This window comes from Etheostoma spectabile, chromosome 5 (assembly GCF_008692095.1).
Source record: "Etheostoma spectabile isolate EspeVRDwgs_2016 chromosome 5, UIUC_Espe_1.0, whole genome shotgun sequence".
NCBI lineage: Eukaryota > Metazoa > Chordata > Actinopteri > Perciformes > Percidae > Etheostoma > Etheostoma spectabile.
In genome coordinates this window covers 34760773-34777302 of record NC_045737.1, presented here as the reverse complement: position 1 = coordinate 34777302, position 16530 = coordinate 34760773, and the positions used below count along the sequence as shown (strand labels likewise).

The 16530-nt window shown below is 42.3% G+C and overlaps 1 protein-coding gene across 1 annotated transcript in view; it reads right to left on the bottom strand.

The window, feature by feature from the left end:
- fer1l6 (fer-1 like family member 6) overlaps nt 1–16530 on the bottom strand; it is a 39599-nt gene that overhangs the window by 13490 nt on the left and 9579 nt on the right. Inside the window, 26 exon segments of the mRNA XM_032515412.1 lie at nt 661–803; nt 1147–1301; nt 1842–2012; nt 2110–2237; nt 3112–3246; nt 3325–3453; nt 3928–4025; nt 4952–4996; nt 6374–6416; nt 6516–6638; nt 6761–6897; nt 7463–7688; nt 7869–7967; nt 9415–9477; nt 9775–9882; nt 9987–10136; nt 10260–10394; nt 10828–10952; nt 11805–11976; nt 12097–12249; nt 12448–12530; nt 12533–12584; nt 12780–12882; nt 13409–13509; nt 14660–14780; nt 14981–15224. Coding sequence (XP_032371303.1) covers nt 661–803; nt 1147–1301; nt 1842–2012; nt 2110–2237; nt 3112–3246; nt 3325–3453; nt 3928–4025; nt 4952–4996; nt 6374–6416; nt 6516–6638; nt 6761–6897; nt 7463–7688; nt 7869–7967; nt 9415–9477; nt 9775–9882; nt 9987–10136; nt 10260–10394; nt 10828–10952; nt 11805–11976; nt 12097–12249; nt 12448–12530; nt 12533–12584; nt 12780–12882; nt 13409–13509; nt 14660–14780; nt 14981–15224 — 3242 coding nt within the window.

Sequence of the window (16530 nt, the reverse complement as noted above, 5' to 3'; positions counted from 1 at the left end):
CACACACACACACACACACACACACACACAAAAAGAAGTAGCATTACACTAAGCATGGACCAGGATCTAGTTGTGCTCCTCCAGCTAACATTAGACTTCCAGAAATAGCCTCTGGCCTTCAGAATAAAAGCAGAGTATTTTAGTAGTAAGTTGAAAGTTATGAGTCTACTTTTCTCAAAATATGTTTTTGGATTGTTTATTGGTGTGAGGATAAGGCACTTGCCAACAGAAGAACTTTAGAAATATAAGTTCTTTTGCACCAGATTACATTTGTGGAAATTAACTAGCTTTTGTATGTCATACAGGGTACATGTACTTCGCATGCATTTCTGATTCTTTAATTGTATTCTGTAAATCTTTCAATCTAAAAACCCACTTGTGTGATAAAAATGTAACAGTATTATGCTTTTATTCTGAAAGATTGAGGCTGATGCAGCAAATTAAAGGCATACAAAGGTCAAATTACTTCTTCTTCTCAGAAGAAAACTATGTTTTGGTTTTAATCGATATTACAGTTAGGAAAGGGAAGTTTGGGGTCCCCTGCTGGAGCTGCTTGCCCCCGCGACTCGATTCCAGATAAGCAGACAAAGATGGATGGATGGATATTACAGTTGAAGAACCGGGTACCTTGTTAGAAAGTGTTAAACTACTATAAAATACCTGGTCCATGCCGGGCCGAGCCTTGTTAAACAGAGTTCTGGTCTCGATGTGTTCTGGTACCAGCTTGCATCCCACGGCTGGGATCTCCGCCCAGCGGTGCAGGATCTTCAGAGACAGGTGCTCATAGGACTCCAATGGCTGGTCTGAGACATGTTTACATTACATTACATTTGAGATTAGCACATATCATAATAATCACACATAATATTCCACACACTACACTATTAGGTAGTTGTAAGTAAGTGGTTAATAATGTATTTTCCCATCAAGTGTTATCAGAAAACAGATAAGGAATACAAATTACGTAAAATGACAGATAGTGTACATTAATAAATACTTAAAAAGTCTCTGCTATCACTACTCCCATTATAGCGTGTTATAAACCATATAGGCCTACATGTTTTTATAGTGTTTATAAATGCTAAATGCAGGGGGTTAAAGTCTTATCTCAGACCAACAGCCATATGTAGGGTGTCCAGGTTTTACCTTCATGCATAAAGAGCGTCTTGCCAACAAAAACTTTGTCAGCCACAGTGATGCGTCCGGGTCTGAACTGAGGCTCGTCCAGACCGTTCTCTCTGCACAGCTTGGTCAGCAGCTCGGACGGCTTCAGACAGTCTCTCCAGGCGTTATAACCGTCACTAACACACAAACAGAGGAAGCATAGCAACCTGTATTAGAGCGGTTATTAGACAGAGCGTAAGGTTTTAGTAAAAGGGTTCTCCATTGCAGCCGTTCTTAGTTTAAGCCGTTTGCGCGGATGACAAACAGGGTTTAATGTCATACAAAACATAAGGATGATTTGGTGAAGGTGAGGTTTCAGGGGAGATGTCTACGCAAAGATATGGCAGAGGTGGATACTTTACTTAGATAAAATCTAAGGACACTGGCTCACAGCGTATTCATTTAAAGATAAGGCAGCTGTACTTGTGACGTGCAATTTTATTCATTTTTGTGGCTCTTATTACATTTTCTCACAGGCTCTGTTACTTTTTCTGCTGTCTGTTTGCTATTATTTGTTTTCTATGTAATTAACACTGAAATTGATGTGGCCGTGTAGAGTTGTGATATATGGAAAATCCGATAAAACATTAAATGAAAAAATTAATACCTAAATAAGAGCACAGAGACAACAGAAGTAAGAGTTACTCAACCCGGCTGGGTGAAACTTCCAGACTTACAGACTGTACTCAGTAGGGAGGCCGCAGGTGGCTCTGTGTCGGCTGTAGAATCGGTTCTCCAGGTCGATGCGAGTCTCTCCTATCAGGTCGTCCCCTCCAACCATGTCATAGTCGTAGATCAACACTGACAGCAGCGACTCGTGAGGAAATGTTGCCTGCATCTCAAAAGATCTGGAAGCAGGAAGAAAAGGAGAAGTTGTACGTCGTGGCCCAAAACATGAAAACACCTTAAAACAAAGGGCTAAGCTGAAGTCAGTCAGCCACATACCTTCCAAACACAGGATTCAGCTGTTTAGGGATGTAGTTGTCTCTGTCTTTGATTTCGTTCTTGCCGAGTCGAACAACAATGTAAGGGTCCGACTTCCCATCCGGATCTGCTGGGTGCAGGTTAGACGCCTGAAGAGGGAGGAGATAACATTAACACGTTTGTATAGTTTAGTGTCATAAAAGCAAGGATTCTGTATTTGAGCCGTATGTATGGGTGTGCATATTCTCAGTTTCCCTGTGTTTCCGTGACTTTTCCCAGGCTTTGTTGGGGACAACATTGACAGACCTGCATGTTAGGTATTACACTGCAGTCTGTCAAACCAGGGCTTAAAAAAAGCACCATCCACCAATGGACTCACAAGCCAAACATTCACTAGCCCTTTGGCTGGTGGACAAAAAAGTTAATTTTGAATCCTGAGTTAAACTGTACGCAATTCTGCTCATTGGGGGCTCATTGAATTACTTTGAAAAGAAAATTACAAAATCAAACAGCAACAACAAAGTTAATTTATTTGCAAAAATGACAATATAATTAAAGTGGAGGAGGTCGAAGTCACGCTGTTCCTTGTAATGTATTGCTTTGCATCTGAAGAACAGACTTCTGGGATGGCAGAAACTATACAACAGAAACTAGATTTAGACTATGATCATTTATTAATTTGTTTTAGGAGGATTCACCCACTTTTGTAGCTAAATGCGATGTTTGATACAACAAGCAGAAAGAAAAGAGGAAATAAATTGTCTTATTTGTTCTCATGTTTTTGATGTGCACATTTTCTCCTTTAGTTCTTTCTATGTGTTAGCCATAATGTGATTTTACTTCTTTGCCGGGGAATAGGTAAAATTATGAATTTTAATTTCACATATTCCTTAATGAAGCCTAGTGACCTAGCGGACTATGGTCAATTATTCTAACATGCTCGTGCATGTAGTCCAAATGCCCCAAAACATCCATAGTCTACACTTAAAATTTCTAAAATGGATCAATAAAATGTAGACGCACAGAGACAATGTAGACCCGTATGAGGACTTGGACCGGTCTGTTGGGAGGGATTCCTCTGCTGACTCTGAAGTCCCCAATGCCCGCGTCTTCGTCCCTGTCCTCGTTCTCAGTCAGCCTGTACAGGCAGAATCGCCCCTGCAGAGAAAATTATGCACATAGTGGATTGGAACAATAGTGAAGATAGATGATTTGTTGCCAACTTTATTGTCTCACCTTAAATTTGCCGACAAATCTCTCCTCCGTCGCGCCCTCCTCCTCATTGGCTTTCCCTCTGAACAGCTCATATGTGCTCACCCAATCATCAAAAGGGCCAAACTCGGCCTCCAGCTCCTTGTTGTACAGCTGCAGAAAGATTGCCAGCATCACTGCATCCAACATTTCTCTCTCTGACATGTACTATTACCAAGATATATTGTTTGATTAAAAATATTTGCACATATTTGTAAAGAGAATTTTGTTTTTTTACAACTTCTACAAACTTGTCTGTAGAATCCTGACAATATCTATTCATGTGAAATTCTACTTGTTGGTAGAAAAAAAACATTATAGTACATGCTTTTTAAATGCTGATATGAGGTATGGGGGGATTTCCCTGATAACACACACTCTATTAAATAATGACAACAACAACATACATTGTCCCACCAATCAATCACCAATCAAGCTTAGTAGACTACACACACTGCGTTACCACCATGCTTTAAGGAGCATTAGTAGCTAAATCTGTGCTATGAAGTGTGTTTTAATTCTGAGCATAGGTTTGTCAGAGTGTGTGCTGTGATCTTATTGGACTTTCAGTGTTTGGGAATGGTGTACCTTGAGTGTGGCTAATTTAGAAGACAGATCAGTGCTCGGCTCCAGGGTTCCTTTTCCTTTTAGTTTCTTCTTCTTGTCCCCATCGGAGACGCTAGCGACTGTTGGAACACACGAGACAAGATACTTTCAGCAGAGACACACTGACACAAGGCACCGTTGCATTGCAGAACGGCCGGGAACAAACTACATTCAGTCGTTTTTTTAAGTAACTTAAGTTAATCTCCTTCATCTTCATCAAAAAAAATGTAAAAAAAGAAAGAGATCCTTGATAGCCACGGCACACCAATTAAACATGCACCGGCAAACAGACACAGGCAAATGCAGATGTTCCTTGATGTCTAATGACTGATGGTCCATGTTTGGAAGTGTATAGAGATGTTTTGGTCAAATTGTACAATGTTCTTTCCACGTTTGTCCATGTTTTGGTGACATTTTATTGAGTTTGCCATTCTTTCAAACGGTACCAAGAGGACACATATACCCTTATCAATAGCATTGTAGCTTGTGCATGCCCAGTATGCAATTAAAATAATCATAACAAGTTATAGAATAGCATTTCATAAAGAAATGTCATACAAAGTCAGATTGGTGTGCCATGGGAAAAGTACCATCATCCTGCCCGTTCCAGAGGACTTTTCAGAAATCTAATAAATGCTGCTCACCTGCACATTAAATAACACCATAGCGATCCCTCTAGAGTAACATTTTAGGTAATTGTACCCCCAGTAAAGCGGCTAACACCACTTTGTCCACTGCTAAAAGTACCTGGAGGGTAACAATGGTAGCTGCAGGGAAGATCATGCAGTGACAGAACCACACATCCAGTACATCAACAGTGTGATACTTTGAAAAGAGCCTAACAGACCTATCTACAGAAAGGTACCACACAAACCAGTAAGTTCCAGTCAGTCCCCAGAGCTTCCAGTTGTAAACAAAGAGCAGAAGATTTCCTTCAAGAAAGTAACGATTAACAGAGTCTAAAACTAGCTTGAGAACCTTTTTAGCTGCGTGTCTTTGTCCTTACCCAAGGAGTCTATTCCATCGCTGAGCAAGCTCTGGTATGGCAAAGCTGCAATACACAACAATGTGTGTGTGGGTCAAAGGGCAATATAATGGGGTAACCCTTCCCGAGACAACTTTAATCGCATATTTATTTTATGGCGTTTTTCCATTACATGGTACGTGCTTGATTCGACTCTACCCGATATTAGCTAACAGGTACTATTTTTAGTATCACCTGGGTCGAGGTTCCAAAGCGAACTGAGGCGATACCAAAAGGTGACGTGAAAACCTGCAGACTACCGACTGGTCGGAGAGAATCGTCACTAATCACTGCGTCATCATTGCTAGCGACAGACGTCGGTGTCCTGAACAAGCCGCCATTTTGAAATAGTTTAGCCAACGATAGATTTAAACTGATAGTTTCAGTGGTAAAAGCAACATGTTCAAAAGATGTTTTTGCGAGGATCTGTTCACTCTGAAACACCTAAAATATTTGGGTGAATTCATTCAGTTATTTTCATTTACACTTACCACCTTTACATTTATTTATTTATTTAAGGGTATGGTTTCTGATGTCAGATAACTGATAAAGCATAAAATTGTATTTTTATGCCAAATCAGATCACTAGTTTATGTTTGCAAAGTCATGTGACAAAATATACAAAAATACAGATTAATGACAAGAGGGTCTAAACAGAGATATTTAACGTGGATGACGTTCCCCTCTAGTGCGTCTAAGTGTCCCAATAGTGTCTATTAGACATCCGTCCCACCCCAGTTAATAGGGAAATAATCCACTAAAATGGTATTGAATTTAACAAAACACAACTAATAACCTTTCCCACCAAAATGATCAGATATATTCAGGTATTTCAAACACGGGAAAACACGCTAAAAATAAGCAACAGACTCCTTTCCCATTGCCAGTAGACGAGTATTTAATTTAATTTTAATTTTAATTTGTTTATTGTGTGGGGAAATTCCAATTTTCCCATATTCCAATATGCCTTTCTTTTCTTTTTTTTTTCTGGTGATCTCATGTCCGTCATCACAAACGTAAAACATGATTAATAAACCATAGAAAGCAGGATGGAGGCCAGTGAAAATGTTACCAAGGTAACTTCTTTTTTTTTTATATTTAATACTTTATCAGTCAGCTGATGATCAGGGGCTACTGCATGCACTGCACGTTTCTTTACGGATATTATGTAACTTCAGCGTGCATCACTGCATCGTGCCGGAAAAGGGGGCGAAAATAAGTGTGTCCACTTGGGTGTCATGTTTCTATCACTGCCGATCAGACCTGGAGCCAATAAATACCTGTGACTACTGCATAGTCATTTGTGCCAGAAATTAATGCCAATTGTAACCTTCAAGTGTTGTGAGTCACAGAGCACCTTCAATGGGACTGACAGAGGTGTAACATCACAAGATGAGTTCTTACCGCTCTCAAAGAGCTGGGGGAAAGGAGAGCTGTCCTGTTGGGCCTGGGACACAAACAAGAGCACACATGTTAACATGTTCTGTTGGAGAAAGATTTTTTCTTTTTTTTTTACAAACAAACAAAACTGAACAATCAGAGCTACCTGTTTCTCGACAGACGCGTAGTATTTGGACCACCAGTCGATGACACTCTCAGCTGATTCGTCAGCGATGGTCCGCTTCCTTCGCTTGGTGGAACGACCACGAGTAGAGCTTGTCGTGCTGTCCTGGATTCAAAATATATATATACAGCATGCACGAGCAAAGAGTATTTAGACAGCGATATATGGGATCCATAAGAACATGCCGTAGTTACTTATGTAGGTGTAGTATATGCTGGGACTTTCACCTTTTTCTTGCTGGTTTCTTGCTTAGGTTTGGGTGGGTCGGGAGGTGTAGGTGGGGCTTCATCCTCCACAGTGATCAGGCAGTCTTGATTAGTTAGTGCTTCAGCTAAACTGGTCTCTGCAGCGTGTTGGGATGCTTCTATTGGACGAGTGACAAAGGTAAATCTTCCTATGGAACGAGATCAACTGAGCCTACTGGCTAGATTGGGAAATCAATCAATCATAATTATCTTCTCTGTCATCATCATTTTCATCAACTACTTTCCTTGGTGCCTTGTTAGCTCACCTGGTAGAGCAGGTTCCCGTGTATAAAGGCTTACTCTTTGACACAGCGGCCGCTGGTTTGACACCAACCTGCCGCCCTTTGCTGCATGTCATTCGCCCTTTCAAGTCTAGTCTATAGTTGTCCTATACAAATCAAGGCCTAAAATGCCCAAAATATAATCTTTAAAAAAATTGAATCCGTTCCAACATGCATACTGACATAACACTTAACTGCTTAATACTTATATTGTTTATCTGAGTCCCTGGCATTTTTGCAACCAACAATATTTTTTTCAAGTAAAAAAGAGTTTTCTTTAAAGTGGTTTTATGTGTGGCCAAAAAATCCTTCAATGTTACTAGAGATTTTTTATGGGCTCTCCAATCGTCACATTTGATAATAGGATAAAAATGTTTGTGTAGCTCGTCCGTTGATTTCTTACCCTGAGTGCTCTGTGGATCGGGTGTCAGGGCAGGTCCGGGGGTGTATGTGACTTTGGGTGGTTTGTGTGTCTGTATGGGGGCAGGCGAGGCTGGGGGTGGGATGTATTTGAAGGCGTTGAGGTTGTTGATAATGTGGTTTCCGACCAACGTGCTGCGACCAAACGCCCGCCAATCGACAACAGTGATGCTGAGAGGAGGGTGGAGGTGTTCGTTCTCTGGTAACTCCTAAAGGACGGCAGAAGAGAGTATAAAAGACCATTCGTTAACCAATACATTGGTTGATTCCTTAGCTAGAGTGGATACGTCGTAACACATCATCACTACACGGCCAAAGGCATGTCGACACCTGAACATCATTCCAAAAAACAACAACAACATGGGGTATAAATGTTCTATTGGTCTTACCAGCTCAATGAAATCAACCAGCGTGGTGAAGTTTGGGTTGGACTTGTACTTCTGAATGACGGAGGAACGCAAAGTTTTACCTGCACACTCTATGAAGACCTAGAGAAAGAGAAAAGGTTATTGTTATATAATTTTATTTCATGAGGCTCTCACATCGGTTTTTTGTCATTTCTGTCTTTCAAGGTTTCCAGCTCTTTTTCTTCTAATGTGTAAATTAACTGGATACTAGTTTTGTGTTTTTTGACGATGGATGCTTCCTGAGGTTTCTTTCATTTTTTGTTGTTAAAGCGCCCATATTGAGCTAATTTTCAGGTTCATAATTGTATTTTGAGGTTGTGCCAAAATAGGTTTACATGGTATCATTTTCAAAAAACACCATATTTTTGTTGTACCCCACATTGCTGCAGATCCTCTTTTCACCCTGTGTGTTTAGGTCTCTGTTTAGCAACAACGTGAGACATCTCACTTCTTTACAATATTTTAGGAAGGTGCACATGCACAGTAGCTAGTAGCTGTTTCTACAACTTCAGTAGTACAAGGCAGGATTAGCCAGCAGACTTCTTCTAAACAAGGGAGCACTTCCAACTTTGCGTGGAATACCTGCCAAACAGGGACATACTTACTTTTGTAGATTATGGTGAACTAGTGTGTGTTGTAGCAGTGCTTTGCCATTCAGAACGAGCTATGCTAGCGCTAGCTTGCTACGGTTAGCCACCTCGTTTCAGCTAGTTACGTAGAAAGCAGATTTTGAACAGCCCCCCCTGGAGACTGAAGGCAGAAGACATTCAGAAACTTGTCTCTTACTCAAAACAGCATGGAGAGTTTTTTCCAAGTTTGCATGCGTGTGGAAGCACCAGAGATACAAAATAACACCCTAAATCCTAGGAAAAGGGTTTTTTTTCATAACATGGGCACTTCAAAAGTTTTTTTGTGATAAGTTTGTCATTATCCAAATCAAGGTTTTAGGGATAGAGGGTGCCGTTTGCTGTAAACCTCTTCATGCAAATCAGGAATTTGGGATATTGGGCTACTTAAAACTTAAATGCGTAACCTTTTTATATTTATGAACGTCCGTTACATTCAAGCCGTTGCCAAATGAGTTACAAGTTAGAAGTACAAGGCTAATTAAGACTATCAGCTCCACACAGCTCTCTCTGACTTTCTCAGTATTACTATGTTCAGATGATTGTGTTGTCTTTCTTTGTCGTTATTTTTGCGCACAGAAGTGAGTGAAGATAATAACCTCCTAAGAGTAATTAAGAGTTCATTGTGTTTTTAATCCTCTGTCTCCTACTTGGCTCGTAACAGCTGTTACTTTTCTTTTACCATTACTTAGAATTCCTCATAGGGGGGCAAAAGAAACTACGCACTGTAGCTTTAAACTAAATTAAAACATCTTGACTTGACACTTCTATGTTTTAGTCATGCAGTCAGAAGGGAGCACATAGCCTACCTGGCTAAGTTAAGACAATGCAGCTGTGTGTGTGTGTGTGTGTGTGTGTGTGTGTGTGTGTGTGAGTGTGTGTGTGTGTGTGTTTGTGTGTACCTGTGGGCGATCAACAGACAGGAACTGAACCTTCTTCAGCTCCCTCAAACCCCAGAACAACACCTAGTGGACAGAAAACATACATACACGTTTCTTAGAGCTAAGTGCTGGGGTTGGTATTGGTTATGTATTGGCTATGTAAAAATAAGAGAAAGAAATTCACCATTCCCATGTTATAACAGTGCTGCTGGGTTAAAACAAACCTGTCAGCTTGTTAATAATAAAATGGCAGAGGAACTTTAACGAAAAATGAGTGTGGAGAGTCGTCCAATGACAAAACAACTCAGCTACACAGTTTTTAAAAGCCTGAGTGTCCTAAAACACACACACACACACACACACACAAAAGGGAAGCCATACCTCCAGCCTGTAGGTGCTGAGAACTGGTCTGATGTTGGCAGGAACCGTGAAGATGCCTCCTTCCTGTTCCTCTAACGCCGGCAGCCTCTGCTCCCCAAACTCTTGGAACTACACATTCATCACAGTGACACGCCTTCATTGTCAGTGCTTCATTCTTCAATATTGTCTTATTCTGCATTGTCAAGATGGAAACTAAATGGCTATTGATTGACCTGCAGCAGTTCAAAAGCAGCCAGCAGGTCTCCTCCGGTCTGGCTGCCGTAGTGCAGGGGGCTGTACTGCAGAGTGGGAGGTGTGTAAGGGTCTGAGGACAATCGCACCTCGGGCACCGTCACCGTGGCTCCCAGATACTCCGCCTTACTCTGCACGCGGCACAGGGCGGGGATGAGATCCAGAGAGAGGGTCACAAGTTTAAAGTCAGTAGCAAATCCATGCTTGAAGCATTACTTGTTTGATTTGTCAACGGATCCGTCTACGTGGCTTACCAGCGCGTCGTCGTCATACACCTCGATGACAACGCGTGGGGGCTCCTGCTGGATGTGCTGCAGGTCTCCACTCAGCAGCAGGGGGCTCATGGTCAAACACTGATTCCATGTCGGACTGAGAGTCTGGCTTATTATCTGATAGCAGCAAACACACACACACACACACACACACACACACACACACACACACAAATGAACATAGATTTGGACAATGACAGCTCAAATCCTACACACAGTAAGATGCAATTACGCTGGATTGCAAGTGTATTTACAAGCCATTAACAAAGCACTTATGAAACATTAACTGCTAACAAGACCATTACTTAATAATCATTAAGTTATCAAGTAACTATTAATCAAGTCCCATCTCAAAAAGAAAGTTTGCAACAGCTGACTGGCCACCACCTGTACAGCCGTTTTTCTATATTTAAATGCTGCATGTTTAGGTTATTCCTTTATTATCATTCAGTTGTTAGTGTAATAAATAAAACATGTGTGGGTGTACATGATAATCAGCAATCCCAGAGAAGCTTTATTTAGTGTTCTAGGAACACTAACCATCACTTACCTGGGTGGTCTGGCTGTGTGACAGAAAGGTGACTCGAGCAAAAGGGTCCGACAGGCCGGAGGTGTCTGCAGCGATGAGACCACGAGCCTGATACATGTGGCACCTCAACTGGAATTGATACTGCTCTGGAGACACAGAATCACAATGTAACATGTAGTTGACCCTCTATTGCATGGTGTTGCCATATGGCAAAAATGCAAAAAAAAAGCATTGTTTTCTGTTTAATTGTGTAAATAGATATTTTGAAGTAACATTTTGAAGTGTTGTTAATTTCATGACTTTACATAACCAGGAAATCCTGTCCCCCCCCCCCCCCACTTTTCCGTGCATGTACCACACTAAAGATCAATTTACAGGATCAGCCAAAATGTTGTCATTTTTTTCTCAATTTTAGAAGCATTTCTTTGAAAAAAAAAAAATGAATCTGTTATCTGGGGTAAGTACACTTTTAATTTGAATCACTTAAACCAGTTAAAATTGTTCTGTAAAAGGCTAAAATTAATTAATTGCCATATGGCGTATAAGTTGACTTTGTTTGGAATTTTTTCAATAAAGGCATATTTTTAACCAAATAATGGATTTCTTGGCACTTTCCACAAATGCGTGCCCCTTTAATTTTTTTTTAACAATTGCTTTATTTAAGCAACCTGAAGTCATAAAAACACATCAAGACATTTTTACCATGTTTAAAAAATAATTCATGCAATAGAGGGTTAAGGGTGACTTTAAAGCCTCAGTTAAAACAAGACCGTTGAGGATGTATTCTAGGGCTTTGGGAAACAGTGACCAGGGGAACAATAATCAACAGATTAATCGACAATGACAATAATTGTTAGTTGCAGCCCTAGTTTGGTCGACGTTGTCTGTTTCTAGTCAGTGGTCACAAAGAAGACAACATTTTTCTAATATGCTACGTGTGAAGTTCAAAGACAAAATGGCAAAAAAGAAACCAGAGAAAACTCTGCACTGCATCTCACCTTTGCACACCAGGCTTGTTGGGGGGCAGTTAGCGTCAACGCCCCCGGTGGCTGAAACGAACCCTGAAGGCAGATCGTCCAGCATGTGGACCGACTCTGAACAGGTTCCATACCACAGATAGACATCCAGCTTTGCTTGGACCGACAAGCCTACAACACGCTTTCCTGGAGGCTGCACACATTCAAACACAGGCCTTTTTCTGTCAGACGTCCTACAATAAAGTTAGTTTGTGTGTGTGTGTGTGTGTGTGTGTGTGTGTGTGTGCGTGCGTGTGTGCGTGCATTTGTTTACCTTCAGAAACAGTGTTATTATCTTGCCACAGTGGATTCCTCGGGCCTCCCGGCTGCTAGAGTACAGCAGGTCTCTGGTGCGCACCCGAGAGTATGCAACACGCTTGTTGTTGCTTAGCAACCACACAAATACATCAGGCACTGTGTGCTGGGGCTGTAGAATGTGAAGGCGTGCACACGTGTGTAAGAAAGGTGCAACGTAACTAATGAAAACAGTGAATTCTTACAAAAAGATTGTTGGGATGTACATGAAAAACACACCACACACACACACACACACACACACACACACACACACACACACGACACAATTCACCCACACACAAACACAACACAACCACAACACACACACACACCTTGAGTGATTCCATCCCTCCTCCACAAGGAAGCGTAGTTTGTTTGTGAGTTTTGCTGCATCCAGCAGCATCTCTTTCACCCAGTGTTTCTCTTCCTCTCAACTAAGGACTTGGCCTCCTCTATCATACTCTCCTGCAACACACACACACACACACACACACACACACACACACACACACACACACACACACACACACACAGTTGAAATACATGATTTGTGCACATCTTTGGTGCAAATGCTCAATGCTTGTTAGTATTGATGTAAATACATCACTATTGGTGTATTAATGTTATATGTGTGTATGTGAATGTCTCAGATTTCCCCACCAGTTCCTCTTTACACATGGTGAGGCGTTTCCTGTCCAGCTGTGTCAGGTAGCTCGACTTTATCTCTGCCTTCAACTTGGCCTCCAATGTTTCTATGAAACTCCTTCAGAAACACAGAACAGTTTGAAACACTTAAACATCCTGCAGGTCCTTTTCAGTGTTTAAAGTAACAGTGAATGCTATTTATTTATTTGGGTTCTTTGTCTACTAGTTTGTCTACACTCTCCCCCAAATAACAGGAGAGTGATAGTGGAATTACAGTTATGCGTCGTGGAGTATAACAGTCCTCTTGATTTATAGTTCACCATCAGATTTCCCCCATTGGCACATCTGGAACATTTGACAGGTGTACCGTACGTTATCAAATACTAACTATCAAGAACTAAAGAATTATTAAAAAAGGGAATTGATGATTTACAACAGCATTGCAATGTCAAGGATTTGAATGGGTTTAGCATTAACACTTTCAAGTCAAGTGCTGTTGATCATATTCGTGAACAAAGCTTCGGTCCTGGACAAACTTCTAGATTAATGTAGGCGATGACGTAATTATATAATGTTACAGTTTGACGCTCCCATCATTGCGGCGGTGAGATACCAACAGTGTTATTATGCTCAGATTAAAATACCTGGCGTCCGCACAGAACTCTTTGAGGACGGTTTTGAGCATATGTTCCGCCCCTGGATCTGACTTCCTGTTTAGCTCGGCGGCAAATTCCAAACCCTCCTCCTAAAAGACAAAAAATATGAGTTTCTTTTATTGGGATGGCAGTGAAACTATAGTCACAGAGTTATGAGGTAGGATTTTTAGCGACTTTTCACCATCACATAACTACTGCAGTGTTACAAAAAAAGAGATGTTTTAGCAGTCTCTTTAGACGTCCATCCATCCATCCATCTTCATCCGCTTTATCCGGATCGGGTTCGCGGGGGCAGCAGCTCCAGTAGGGACCCCGAACTTCCCTTTCCGAGCCACATCAACCAGCTCCGACTGGGGGATCCCGAGGCGTTCCCAGGCCAGGTTGGAGATATAATCTCTCCACCTAGTCCTGGTCTTCCCCGAGGCCTCCTCCCAGCTGGACGTGCCTGGAACACCTCCCTAGGGAGGCCCCAGGAGGCATCCTTACCAGATGCCCGAACCCCCTCAACTGGCTCCTTTCGACGCGAAGGACAGTGGCTCTACTCCGAGCTCCTCTCGATGACTGAGCTTCTCACCCTTCTCTAAGGGAGACCCACCACCCTCCTGAAACCCATTCGGCCGCTTGTACCCGGATCTCGTTCTTTCGGTCATGACCCACCTTCATGACCATAGGTGAGGGTAGGAACGAAAATTGCCCGTAGATCGAGAGCTTTGCCTTCTGGCTCAGCTCTCTTTTCGTCACAACGTGGCGATAAATGGAATTGTAACCACCGCACCGGCTGCTCCGATTCTCCGACCAATCTCACGCTCCATAGTCCCCTCACTCGCGAACAAGACCCCAAGGTACTTAAACTCCTTCACTGGGGTAGGACTCACTCCCCACCCGAAGAAGCACTCCATCGGTTTCCTGCTAGAACCATGCTCAATTTAGAGTGCTGATCCTCATCCCAGCCGTTCTCACACTCGGCTGCGAACCGATCCAGTAGTGCTGAATCACAGACCGATGATGCCATCAGGACCACATCATCTGCAAAAAGCAGCGATGAGATCCCGAGCCCACCGAACGGCAACCCCCCCCCCGCCCCGACTACGCTCTTTAGACGTTAATGCTTTAACCAAGAGCACAACTCAGATCATGTTGACACTGTAATGTGTGTGTGTGTTTGTGTGTGTGTGTGTGTGTGTGTTTGGTGTGTGTGTGTGTGTGTGTGTGTGTGTGTGTGTGTGTGCGCGCACATACAAACAGAACAGCTATATTCTCCAGCATATTAGAGTTGTAGAGTCGGTAGGTGCGGTTCTCCCAGTGACTCAGAACATTAATACACGGCTTCTGCTTCTCCAGGGGAAGATGCATGTAGTACCTAAATGTACACACACACACATGCCATAGTTATCTACAAAACACCATGAAAAAACAATGACAAACTATATGTTGTAAAGCATAAAGCGTATTATGTGAGACAGTGTACATAATTTGCACACAAGACAGCACAGAGAAAACCATCAAACTTCTTTCAAGGCTCAGCAGAGGATGAATAATCAAACAACAAAGCGGCTCAACTTGTTTCCATCGACGATGAGCGGCCTTTGTGGAGGCGTGATTGACTTAGAGGTCAAAGGAGAGTCCTGGGATTCTCTGGGTAGGAGGGGGGCGGACAGGTTGGCAGTGCTGGAGCTGAGAAGAGACGAGCCAACCAAGGCGCCGCTGTCTGGGGCGTCCAGCCCTCTTGTCCTCCGACTGACAGAAGGACTGGGAACAGGGGGACTGGGCTGGCCTGCAGACTCCAACACGTTACCGTAGTTACCTGAGCGAGTAGACAAACAAAGAAAAAGCTATGTACACTTACTCAAGCACTGTAGATTAGTAGGATTCAGAAGGAAATATTATATTTTTTACTTCACTGCATTTATTAAATAACTTAGTACCTAACTAGTTATTTAACAGATCCAGAATAGAATGCAAAACGTACTCAACAAGTAGATTAAAATGTTATTAGATCAATAAGAATTCACAAGCTACCCAGCAGTACATAAAGTATTATGTAAAGTATACTGTAAGAGGGGAGAGGAGCCAACCAAGCAAGAGCCCCCTCACCCATCTTGGGCCCTTTCTACAGGGGCCCCATTGAGTCACCTGCTGCATCACTGTGTGGGGTGGGAGCTGCACTAACTACAACAACAACAAAAACTGCAGCACATATCGACCACAACTGCAAAGATCATTGAGGCCCCACTCCCCTCCCTGCAAGAGAGACACAACACCCGTCTTCACCAGACTAGGAAACAGCTGTATCCACCAGGCTAGGAAACAGCTGTATCCACCAGGTTAGGAAACAGCTGTATCCACCAGGTTAGTAAACAGGCTGTATCCACAGACTAGAAACAGCTGTACCACAGTAAAAACAGCTGATCCCCCAGCGAGGAAACAGCTGTATCCACCAGACTAGGAAACAGCTGTATCCAGCAGGCTAGGAAACAGCTGTATCCACCAGACTAGGAAACAGCTGTATCCACCAGACTAGGAAACAGCTGTATCCACCAGACTAGGAAACAGCTGTATCCACCAGACTAGGAAACAGCTGTATCCACCAGGCTAGGAAACAGCTGTATCCACCAGGCTAGGAAACAGCTGTATCCACCAGGCTAGGAAACACCCGTCTCCACCAGGCTAGAAAACACCCGTCTCCACCAGGCTACCAAGAAACTGAACTCTCTCCTCCCTCTAACCCCTCACTCTGCAACCGATGGACTCCGAAGTTGCGGTTTCTTCTACTTTTATACACAGCATCTTCATGAGTCTGGACTCTGAAGTCTTTGTACATCTTTATGTACTATCACAAGACATCATATCATAACCTTTTTGTGTTTTTGGTCTTGTTATATTGTCTTTTAAATATTGTTGACGTTCACTGTTAGAGTTAAAGAATGTCCCTATCTGTTGAACACTTTGGTTTTTACTCTGGGGTAGGGATGTCTGTCTTATTTTTTGTGCAGTTACTTGTCTTTTTCACTGTAAGGATGGTGAGAAACAAAATTTTGATTCTTCTGCATGTCTAGTATATGTGAAGAAATTGACAATAAAGATGACATATATATATATATATATATATA